Below are 11,236 nucleotides of genomic sequence, written 5' to 3'. Positions count from 1 at the left end.
ATATATATTTTTTTTTTTTTTTTCACGAATGAAGGGTTTGGTGAATGTGCATATTAACTGGTTGGGTTTGGTACCTCTAAGAACGTTAAGAACCACTGTTCTAGACCCACTGTTATTGGGGAAAAAAATATTTGTCTTTCCCTCATTTAACCCTTCCACACTGAAAAGTGACTGCTTTCCTTTTCCTCAGAAGGTCATTACATTTGAGGAACCCATTAAAAAAAAAACATGGCAGATTTCTGCAAATGTATTGGGGATTTCCGCAACAGACGCACATGTTCCACAAAAAAGTCTACAATATTGCGGGGGCGTGAACGATGAACATGCAAATACCCTCACCAAGTGTGCGTCCTATGTGCAGTATTATTTGTTTGTGCAAATTTATAGCCTCAACTCTATTTTCCAGGGACGTCTGTGTCCATGGAGACAACCCACAACCTGTTAGACTTGATTTGTCTCTTTTGTGACAGAGACCCTGTCCAAGAGGATGGGCCACAGACAGAGGACATGGTGAGTCACTGCTGATTCAGTCCTCTCTGTGACAACATTGGACAAGAAATGGAAGACCCTTATTATACTACAACTAAATGTCACGAAATTAAAAAAAAAATGTTTCAGACGGACAGCTTTATCTGAAAATGTAAATGAGAACAATCAAATTGATCCAGGTTAAAATCTTAGCTCAGGTCTTTTTCTCCTTCCTCCTTTTTTAGGAGGAATCTGTAAATGACGTGAAGAAGTGGAAAGGGAAAGTTCGCCGCCCCTCAGACTTGCTCAAGTTTACCTGGAAAGGAAATAACAATGCAGAAAGAATATTTAACCTACTGCCAGAGAAAGATACCCGATGTTACTCTGCTCTCATCAGAGGGATGGTGAAGGTAGGCTTTCACATGTACCAGGAACGGTTTATTGCTTAGACAAGTATTGCTGCACGAGATACATGGCCCAACCACAAAATTGTCACAATGTAATGCTCTCCAATGCAAAAGGCAAGCGGTACACTACCGGTACTTGTATGTTAAAGCTTTTTGATTAAAAAAAAAAAAAAAGAATATTCAGGTTTGGTTGACATTTTCATAAAGTTATTCATTTAACGACATACGCCTGCGTACCGAACCTTATTTTCAGTAACGCGGTGAGTGGCTGTTTCAGATAAGCTAGGCCATCAATCAAACAAAAATGACATCTATGTTTCTTTATATTTTGATGTCTTAGTGAAAAGCAACTCAACATTAGCATTTCACAACACAGGAATGGCTATGATGAAATAAAAACTAAATATAAAAGTTGACTTTTAGAAATCCATACTTCAAATGACATCTTGATGGGCGGGCACGGCCCCCTATGGCCCGCCCTAGGAGACGGGTCCGGCATGTGGTGTGGGATGGGACCGAGGGGAATACAACACAGCCAACTTTCTTAACCGGCTGGATCGAATTGTTTACAACTGTTTAAGTGTCAACCAAGATAGCATTTAGCTGGCAACACAACCTCCGTCGGTCACCAGACTGACTGGCGATGTGTAAACGTTTTGGGATGGAGGACGAGTGCTCCTCTTGTCTGTTTGGAGCAAAGTGAAGTCACTCACTCCCGCAAACAAACGCGGTGAACACACGAGACATGCGGCGCGTGGTGATATTTCACATTCGGTCGAGCGATAACAATTGGTCTGGCTGGGGGCGGCCACCACGCAATTTTGAACGCAGGAAAAACCCCGGATACATTCTGTAGTATTGACTGTCAGGATATTATTGAAGGGGTCATATTGTTGTGGCGAGTTGGTGTATGTCTGTTAAAACTTGACTGTATCAGGGATCCTTGCATTTTGCACTTGTATGTGTCTTTAGCACGGAGCCTATGCAAAGGCATTCAGCGTGTACACAGACCTGCTCAACAACAGACTGACTGGTAAGTTGCTCGACGTAGCTCCATCAAAATGGTTGGAACATTAGCCGTTACTTTGAGAAGTTAAAATGGAACAAAATCTTGATTTGATACTAGTTTTAGTCTAATCATGACGTGGTTCTAAAGAGATGAATATCAATCCATCCTCCATTATCTCATCCGCTTATCCTCACAAGGGTCATGGGCGTGCTTGAGTCTATAAGACATAAATGTTACAATTGAATATAATTAACCTGTTGACACTTTTTCAATTATGGAGCACACTGCAGACCGTAGTTATTAGTCATCTCCAAGCAGTCACCAACCTTCGGCTCTCTTTCCAGCTGACGTCCACATTTTCAATGCCTTGATCTCAGCTGTTCCAGAAGTCAGAGACAAATACATCGAAAGATGGGACCTCATTGCTGTAAGGCTTCAGACAACCTGGCAAATATTACATCTCGTCGTCCATCTTCATCTCCTCTCTCGTTCATGTTGTTTTTGGTTGTAGGAGATTTTAAACCAGATGAGTCAACAGAAAATCCAGCCCAACCTGCAAACCTTTAACAGTGTTCTCAAAGTCTTGAGACGCTGTGGCTCTTTGGCCAGAACGTTGGCATTACAAACTCTGAGCGAGATGACGACTCTCCGGATAGGTAATTCTAAAGACACTATTTTTTTACTATGCATTTCTCCTGCTTGTGGTGTAATGTCATGTCATTTTTTTGTGTGTGTAGCTCCCAGTCTGGCCACCTTTGACCATGTACTGGCTATATTTTACAAAGCAGGTGAGCACAGTCATTAATTTGTTTCTCTCTAATAATATAATATGAAATGATGATTATAATATAATGTCTCCCTCGGAGAATAAATTACATTTTACTCACCCAAAAAGGAGGTTGTGAACTGGTGATTAGCATGCCAAAGGTGAATCAGTGCTTCAAATGTTCCAAACCAGTCAAAAGGTTTTCTTCATCCAATTTTGCTGGCTTTTGTGACTATGGTGCTCTTGTCATAAGACAATGTTTTGTCATTTAGCATCAGCTGGCCAGGGCAACACTGACATTTTGCAGGAAGTGATGTCAGAGTTGGCAGGGAAAAGCTTCACCTGCCAGGATCCCGGTGACGGTACGTAATACGCGTGCGTGCGTGCGTGCGTGCGTGCGTGCGTGCGTGCGTGTTTAATCGCGGAATTGTCCTACAAAACTATTTTGTGTTATATGGATCTCATTAACAAAGTGGAGAACGATTCCCAGTAATTTAAAGTATGCATTTTTGTCTTTTTCTCATCAGTTCTATTCTTCTCTAGTGCCATGAGGATTGTAAGTCACTTTTTTTTGTAATGCATTTCTTTAACACGAATATTTGCCACTTAGAGCGTTTGTTTTAATTGTAATAATGTAAGATATTATCCTATCTGCTGTTCGTGAATTGTATTTAAATGACATCCCCATTAGAATTTAACTGTGTTGTTTTTTTTTTGTATGTATTGTTTCTGTTTTTGTCTTTCCCCACATTTATCATTACAGTGTCTGGATTATAAAGATCTGGATCTTGGATATAAAATCCAAAATCTGGTAGAGGTGGGGGAGAACTGGATGCTTCTGGGTGATTCCTACCACCGGAGTGTTTATTAGTAAGAGATGTCCTCATGAGTGAGCTGCTTATGCTACTGGATGCACTTGTGTTTACACAGAAACTGTTTTCTTAGCCTAGCACGACGGTTTATTCAGGAGCGAAAATATTAAAGTGGTCTTCCCCTGTTTCCTCTTTAGTGGTCGCTTCTTCAGCCTGTTGTGTATGATGGAACACATTGATGTGGTGCTGAAGTGGTATAAAGAGCTCATTCCCTCGGTGAGTGCATCTCTATATCTGTAGGGCTAGAATGTGCTAAATTGTGTTTATTAAGATCTTATATCATTCGCTCTAACCAGCATCAGATAGATTTTCTAATCACAAGGCCACAGTGCTATCCCCAATTGACGTTTAACATTTACAATGGACTGAAATTGGATGACCTTTGAATGTTTTCATCTTGTTGTGGTACAAAGATTCACCCCCAATTCATGAGTAGGAATGTCCGATGTACTTTTCATGGCTGGACATATTAATATTTTACAAACCCGGACATATTTATTACCTTTGGAACAATATTAGATGTGAAGGGAAAAAAATGTTTTTAAACGTATGTTTAAGAACTCACTCATTAAACAATTAGTGAAGACATTTGAAGTTGTGGGCAGATTTTGCGGTGGATACTTTTGTGTTGCTCTCATAAGGCATCAATCTATTTCTTTGTGAAACTGGAAAGTTGCATTTGCCAACACTGACAAATTTTCCTGTCTATATTTTATCATTCTAGTTGTATTACCCAAATTCACAAGGACTGAGAGACCTCCTGCAGGCTTTGGACACAGACAGTCGCTTGGACATGCTACCTACTATATGGAAAGGTTGCTAAGAGATTATATTACTGTAGTCCTGTATTATCTGTCTTAATATATTGGTCACTTAATGCATCTGGCTTGGCACATTGACCCTGAACAGAGAGATTGAATTTTGGATTATGGTAAAAATAAATAAATAGATGAAATGTGACCAGATTGGATCTTCTCTCTTTCTAGATATCAGATCTCTGGGTCATGACAATAAACTTGAACTGATTGAGGAGCTGCTCAACTTAATGGCCAGAGAGAAACACAGTCCTGAGGTCAGTCAAGATGATATCCGGTGTAGACATGATGATTTCTGTTTTTAACGTGTCCACGAATAATATTTTCTAAATAATCTCAATTTTTTTTATATGCTAAAGGTCCAAGAGTCTTTTGCTGCATGTGCACTCGATGTAAAGAGTGTATTTGATCGTAACAGAAGTAGGACCAGTCTGGAGTGGAGCAACACCACCCTCTCACATGTTACTTCCCTCCTGCTGCGAGCCAACAAGATCCCAGAGGCTTGGTGAGAGACGCACTGTGTTTCTCTTTCTCTTATTTATTGTGCTGGTAACAATCCCTCAAACGTAAATTTCAAAAGAAACTTAACTTACTAGTCGCTTCTCTGTTCTCTGCAGGGAGATGCTCCAGGTTTTCAAAGAACAGAACAGAGTTCCTTCGTAAGTGACCTAGTGGCAAATGATTGCATTCAACTTCTTTTCTCCATAAATAACAAAAGTGTTTAACTCCGGCTGAGGTAAAGCTCAATCAGATGTCAAACGGCAACACTCAACGCCAACATTAAGTACAGACAGAACTTTTCCAGAGCTCTGATCTACACAATTATTTTGCCACAAGCAGGAAGAAGGGAGCTATAGAAGTCAGACAGATTACAGGCTATGTCTACCATTTGATGTTTCGATCAGATTGTTTTCTCCTCTGTAATTCATCAGCGATGAGCTGTTGGAGGACTTCCTGTCCGTGTGCCGGAGCGAGGGCTCTGCCCAAAGAGCCGTCCAGCTTGTTCAGCTGTCGGCTGCCTTTTGTCTGCAGGCGACACCGAAACTGGCAAAGCTAACGCTAACTGAGTTTAATTTGAGTGAGGAGCAAAGGTGAGGAGGGCAGCGAAAAATATTTTAACACATTTTAGGGTTTTCGTTGAGAAAATGAAGTTGTTTATTTCTTCTATCCAGAATCATATTGTCTGAGCTGGAGAGTGTCACAGAGCCCACAGACTGAAGAAATGGGTCAGCATTCATTATGAAAAACTGACTCCTACAATCAATTATTCAGTGAAAAATGTGAAAACAAGAGTGGACCAGCTACGTATCCATGTAAAGAAATGGGGCAATGGCAATCTGTGCCTCATTTGTGGACAAAGATGTACTGTACTTAAATTGTGATGTTTTTTTTGTCCGCCAGAGGCCACCATTTTCTCTCAAATGACTACGTTTTGGCGTTGTATGCTGTACAGTAAAAAATAAAAGTGATTATCACAAATAAAGTGCTCTAAGTGCATGAGCAGCTATGTTTTTGCACTCTGCTTTCCGATTCAAATATGTGTTTTGTCATAATAAATATAAAGGCCCAATTCTTTCTTCCCGATAACAGACCAACTTCCTAACAATAGAGATTAGCTATTTCCTGCAGAATGTTGGAATAAATGTCGTTGGTGTGTCCCTTCATTTCTGTTGCCTTGAAAGCAAGCAGCGCTGTGTCAAAGCTGCACAGTTCCAAATTCTTTGGATTTTTTTCCCCATCCCACTTGATGACCAACATACAAATAAAAAATAAAAGGATTTAAATGTTTTTTAAATTATTTATTTGAAAATGTATGTATTTGTTTGGTTTGGTTATTTCAAAATAGGGTTAAGGATTCAAATAAGGGTTTCAAATGGGTTAGGGCTTCAAAGTATGGTTTAAAACTAGGGTTAGGATTTCAAACTGGTATTAGGATTTCAAGAAAATCCTCATCACCGTTTTTCAGATATTTTTTCTTTCAATAAAACCAACGCAACCATGTTCTCCATATTATCAGTGAAACATTCACAACAAATCTGTTCTTTTTTTCTGTTTACTTTTTATTGTATAGCTAAATTTGATATCGACCAGTTGCCATAGCAGCCACCACAGCTAGCGTGTCATCCACCAAAAACTGTAACATTGGTATTGATATGGAACTCTGATGTTGCCATTAGAGTACAGTAATACTAAAATGCATTAGTATTCAAATATTTTATATTTAACTATTTATTTAGAATATTTTAAAAAATGTGTTTCTCAGGTGCCTGAGTACCTGTTTGTAACCATGTGCCAATGTAGCGTGCAAAAAGTGTACAGCTGATGAATCATATTATTGCTTGAAAACATATTAAAAATTGTCCTTTTTTTGAAAATGTTGGTGCCTACATTCCCTAATGTCCCTTAAATTGCATGCACTAAAAACTTTACGTAAACGTTGCATGTGTTGTCCTTCGAGCATGAAGACATCTGCTGTGTCCTATAGAATAGCGAGTCCAGCTGCTCATCAGCACACAAAGTTGACAAAAGCTCCGTCGGATGTGTGTGTGTGCGCGCGCGCGAGTGAGCACACAGGTGTGAGTCTCAAAGCTGATGGCTTCCGTCACGCACCAATCAGGAGCCGATCTGAGGGCACAACCAAATAAGGGCATGCGGTCGACTGTGAGGGCGCTGGCAGCCTGGCATTTTTTAGATGGATGTAGCGTTGCGCTCTACAGTGTGTCAAACTACGTTTTGGGCTAAACAGGAAGTAAAGGGGGGAGGCCTACTCGCAACTCTACTAGCAAGGTCGCAAAAATGGTCGGTTTGGCCAACATTCCTTTGTTCTTGACTGCAGTGCACGGCGCACAGAGGGTCGCACAAACACAGGATGTGATGCCACATCCTCCTGCGCTTTTAATACCTCTCCCACGTGTTGATGTTCTCTCCGTGTTAGCGGGATTCAAGAGTAAACAAAAGTGAACGAGATTAGCTATTTGTAAAGTCGCTTCCTGAAACTGAGGAAAGGAAAGGGGAGATAAAGAAGCACAAAAATGAAGGTGGGAATTTTTGCGTGGAATGGGATGTGATTGCAGTTTAAAGAAATATGATGTGATTGCAGTTTATGATCAGTGGACCCACACAAGTTACAAAAGTCATTGTGGCACCACAATTTGTTATCAATGCTACCCGGTGGGGCCACAGAGGACCTTGCACTTCCCAAGTTGATGTATGACACAAATGGCATTTTAATTAAGGTCAAAGTACTGTATGCCCATATGAATGTTACTTTTTCTATTGATCCAATGATCCAATATACTGAAGAGTATCCTAATATAGTTTGATGCTCAATGCGTAATCCTCACCCCAGCCCCTCAAAAAAAAAAAAACTGATTGTCTGTCCAATTATGCCATCATACAGTTTTGTAACACTATTAAGCTTTGAATATACAGTATATGTATATACTCATCTCTAGCTAACATTTTTCCATCCATCCAACCATCCTCTACCACTTAACCGGGGTCGGGTCGCGGGGGCAGCAGCTTTAGATAAGATAAAATAAGATATCTTTTATTTGTCCCACACTGGGGAAATTTACAGTCTACAGCAGCAAGATTGTGGGTAGAAAGAAGAAAGAAGAAAAACAAAGTGTTTGCATTCACAAAATAAATGTTACAGTTTCAATGTACACCGTTCAATCAAGTGCAATATAAGAACGGTGTACAACACTTAGCAGGGAAGCCCAGACTTCCCTCTCCCCAGCCACTTCTTGTAACTCTTCCCGAGGCGTTCCCAGGCCAGCTGGGTGACATAGTCTCTCCAGCGTGTCCTGGGTCGTCCCCGCGGCCTCCTGCCGGTGGGACATGCCCGGAACACCTCACCAGGGAGGCATTCAGGAGGCATCCTAATCAGATGCCCGAGCCACCTCATCTGGTTCTTCTTGATGTGGAGGAGAAGCGGCTCGACTCTGAGCCCCTCCCGGATGACCTTTTTATTTACTGTATTACATTTACCTGATTTCGATGCAAACCCTCAAATTAAAGTTGAAAGTCTGCAGTTAAAGCACAGTTTGTTTCATTACGAATCCAATGTCAGGGTGTTTAGAGACAAAGAGATGACAATTTTGTTGATGTCACAATATTCATTTTTAGTAGATAAACAGTCTCCCGTAATATGTCCCCTTTAAGAAGCAGACAATGATCACATTTTATTTGAGGGAAAATACAGTAAATACATTCACACATATCACTTGATCTGTGCACTCATGTTTGGATTCTGTTATCTTTGGAAAACCAAATAAACAATCATTTTCTTTATTTAGCTCACACACACACACACACACACACACACACACACACACACACATAGGTAGGCATGTGCTGCTTTTAACATCCATTACGATTCATGGGAGTCTTAATTTTAGTCTACAATAATGACAGCTATTGACTTTTCTGTGTCCACATACATTTGATTACTAAATCATGTAAGTCTGTGTTTTAAAGATGTTCTCTGTCCTGAAAAGAGCCCAATTGTCACTGAGATATAATGTCACATAAACTTTTGGCCACTTAATTTGGCAAATGCAATTTTTAAATGTGGCGCAGACTGTTCAGCCATCACTTTGGCGCCTGGAATACCAGAGTAAATTCTTCAAAAATCATGATTGGAGGTTGATTATAAACAACAGAACTCGCTGCCAAACAACATCAAAGTAAGAGCATCATAGAATGCATCGAGAAATGAAACAATTGGGACAAAACAACGGCATTGCCTTAAGAAAAATCATAAAGTTAATGGGAACAAGCGCTGCTCTGAAGCGTAACATTTGCACTCTGGAGAGATGGAAAAGGTCATGTGAAACAAGATTTAAAAGCACATCAGTGGAAGAAGACAGGCAGATGAAGCCAAACAGCAATTGTGCTTGAATGCCATCCATCCATTTTCGATAGCCCATCTCCCTGTTCGGTAAGCGGATGAGCTGCAGCCTGTAGTCTATTAGCATAATTATCCAAGCCATTTTCAACATATTGTCACACTGTCAATTTAAAAAAAAGAAAAAAAAAGAAAAGAGGGTGTTTTTTTTTTTTGTGTGTGTAGATTGTCAGTCACTAGGTGTGGTAATCGAGGCTACTGGGCTCTTGTTTGTTGAATTTCTTGTGTTTTCATGTCATCTGAAAACATTCACTGGCAATGATGCTATTAGATGAATTCCATGGTAACAACTGCAATAATCAGAGCTGCCATGTGCTTGAATGACTGAACAGAATATGAATGAGTGAGTTTGATTGTATTTTCAAGGACACAAATTAGTGCTTACTTTTTGAGCAGCAAGGAAAATGTTTCAGTGTCATGAGCGCAGTGGACAAATTTGTGCAAGAAACACGTTTCCAATTATGGAGTGAAACCCACCAACTTAAAAGCAAAAATGTACAAAATAAGGCCTTCTCAAAACTGTTTATTGGGAATCTGCCACTGAAGAGGAATTTACTCTGACAAGATTCAGCACATCGCTGGCGAGGTTGGTGGGGTTAGAGGGAGGAGATTGAATAGGGAAAGGGCTTGCTTGGGAAGGTATGAGGAGCGTAGGGATGAGGAATTCATGCATGTAGAGACTGGTAGAAGGAGCAGAGAGACCTTGCAAACCCATGGTACAGTCAAAGAAGATTAACACAATGTCACTTTATAGTAACTGTCTTGAAACTGTGTGTTATTTAGAACTTGGTCGACAAATACTTTAGCTATTACACACCTAACATTGTTGCACAAGAAAGCCATGTGAAACTGTGTGTTATTTAGAACTTGGTCGACAAATATTTTGTTGATTTTAAACATGTATCAGTGACTGTGGCTCTCCTTTCCTGTACCAAGCCATAAAAAAATGTTTGTTTTAAACTACAGATTCCGATACAGCGGGAATTTCCCCAACACACAACTGGATATTTGTGACAAAAAAAATCTGCGATATAGTGGCTGTGCAAATGACGAACTTTGATACAGCAAATGTGTACTGGTAATACAGTAAAAGCCAACACAGTCGATTTATGCAGAATCAACTTAGGAAGTAATGACTGTTTGTGTCGGAAAATACAAAGATACAAATCAGCAGTACCATAATTTAACTTAATTTTATATGGCCAATAAACTAAATCACTCATCACTCCTCCAATTTTGAAATTGAATTTGTAATTCTACATGAAAACATTTGCCTATTCCTTTAAAGGAAAGTTAACCCCAATTTTTTCTTTCCAATATAATGTTCTGTGTAGCCCCACTAGTCTAAAAAGCACTGTGTGATTAATATGACGTTAGCAGAGACTGAGTTCAATAATAAAATCTACCTGTTTTTGTCCATGGGGGGGGGCATTTTGACACTTTCTGTCGACTGAAAATGACGTCAGAATTGCGCAGGGCTCAGGTCACAACCAATCATGGCTCAGCTTCAGAAAAGAGGTGAACTGTGATTAGTTGTTCACTTATGACCTTGGCCTTGAGCAACCATGATATCATTTTCAGTCGACAGAAAGTGGGAAAATGGCCGCCCCCTAAAATGGATTTAAAAAAACAGTGCTTTTTGCTGCTTAACTCATAGTCCACAGACACAATATTAATCGGAATGCCGTGTTCAGAATACAGAGATGAAAGTCCTCCGGATTTTCCCGGAATTCCGGGTTTTTCAAATTTTTATGAAAATTTCTCCGGAGAATTGAGGAAAATAAAATAAATAATAAAATTAATCCGGATATTAGTTGACAACATTGAAAGAAGACGCGTTTGAGTTCGTTGTATTGCTTTCACGAGCGTAGCCATATTGAGGCACTAACACTCGTAACGGTAAAGAGATTTTTGTTTGTGTAATAACGACAGAAGACATGATGGCGTTTGACTAATGGTTTAGTAGAACGAATGGCAACTCGCAACA

General features: G+C 39.9%; 1 protein-coding gene across 2 annotated transcripts in view; it reads left to right on the top strand.

Annotated features, from left to right (window-relative positions):
- The window catches only part of ptcd3 (pentatricopeptide repeat domain 3), a 10,257-nt gene extending 4,393 nt beyond the window's left edge, over positions 1-5,864 (top strand). For both annotated transcript variants that reach the window (XM_019869781.1, XM_019869779.1), the window contains exons 8-23: positions 407-510; positions 714-878; positions 1,848-1,908; positions 2,229-2,311; positions 2,396-2,540; positions 2,622-2,672; positions 2,923-3,012; positions 3,178-3,206; positions 3,414-3,520; positions 3,660-3,738; positions 4,247-4,337; positions 4,509-4,594; positions 4,697-4,842; positions 4,955-4,996; positions 5,270-5,428; positions 5,510-5,864. In XM_019869781.1, the coding sequence (XP_019725340.1) occupies positions 407-510; positions 714-878; positions 1,848-1,908; positions 2,229-2,311; positions 2,396-2,540; positions 2,622-2,672; positions 2,923-3,012; positions 3,178-3,206; positions 3,414-3,520; positions 3,660-3,738; positions 4,247-4,337; positions 4,509-4,594; positions 4,697-4,842; positions 4,955-4,996; positions 5,270-5,428; positions 5,510-5,555 (1,484 nt within the window). In that variant the 3' untranslated portion in view covers positions 5,556-5,864. The remainder of the gene's footprint in view (positions 1-406; positions 511-713; positions 879-1,847; positions 1,909-2,228; positions 2,312-2,395; positions 2,541-2,621; positions 2,673-2,922; positions 3,013-3,177; positions 3,207-3,413; positions 3,521-3,659; positions 3,739-4,246; positions 4,338-4,508; positions 4,595-4,696; positions 4,843-4,954; positions 4,997-5,269; positions 5,429-5,509) is intronic.
- Positions 5,865-11,236: the final 5,372 nt, after the last annotated feature.

The sequence above is a fragment of the Hippocampus comes genome, unplaced genomic scaffold (genome assembly GCF_001891065.2).
Source record: "Hippocampus comes isolate QL1 unplaced genomic scaffold, H_comes_QL1_v1.1 scaffold9, whole genome shotgun sequence".
NCBI lineage: Eukaryota > Metazoa > Chordata > Actinopteri > Syngnathiformes > Syngnathidae > Hippocampus > Hippocampus comes.
The sequence above is the reverse complement of the archived record's forward strand: the minus strand, read 5'-3'. Positions and strand labels throughout refer to the sequence as shown.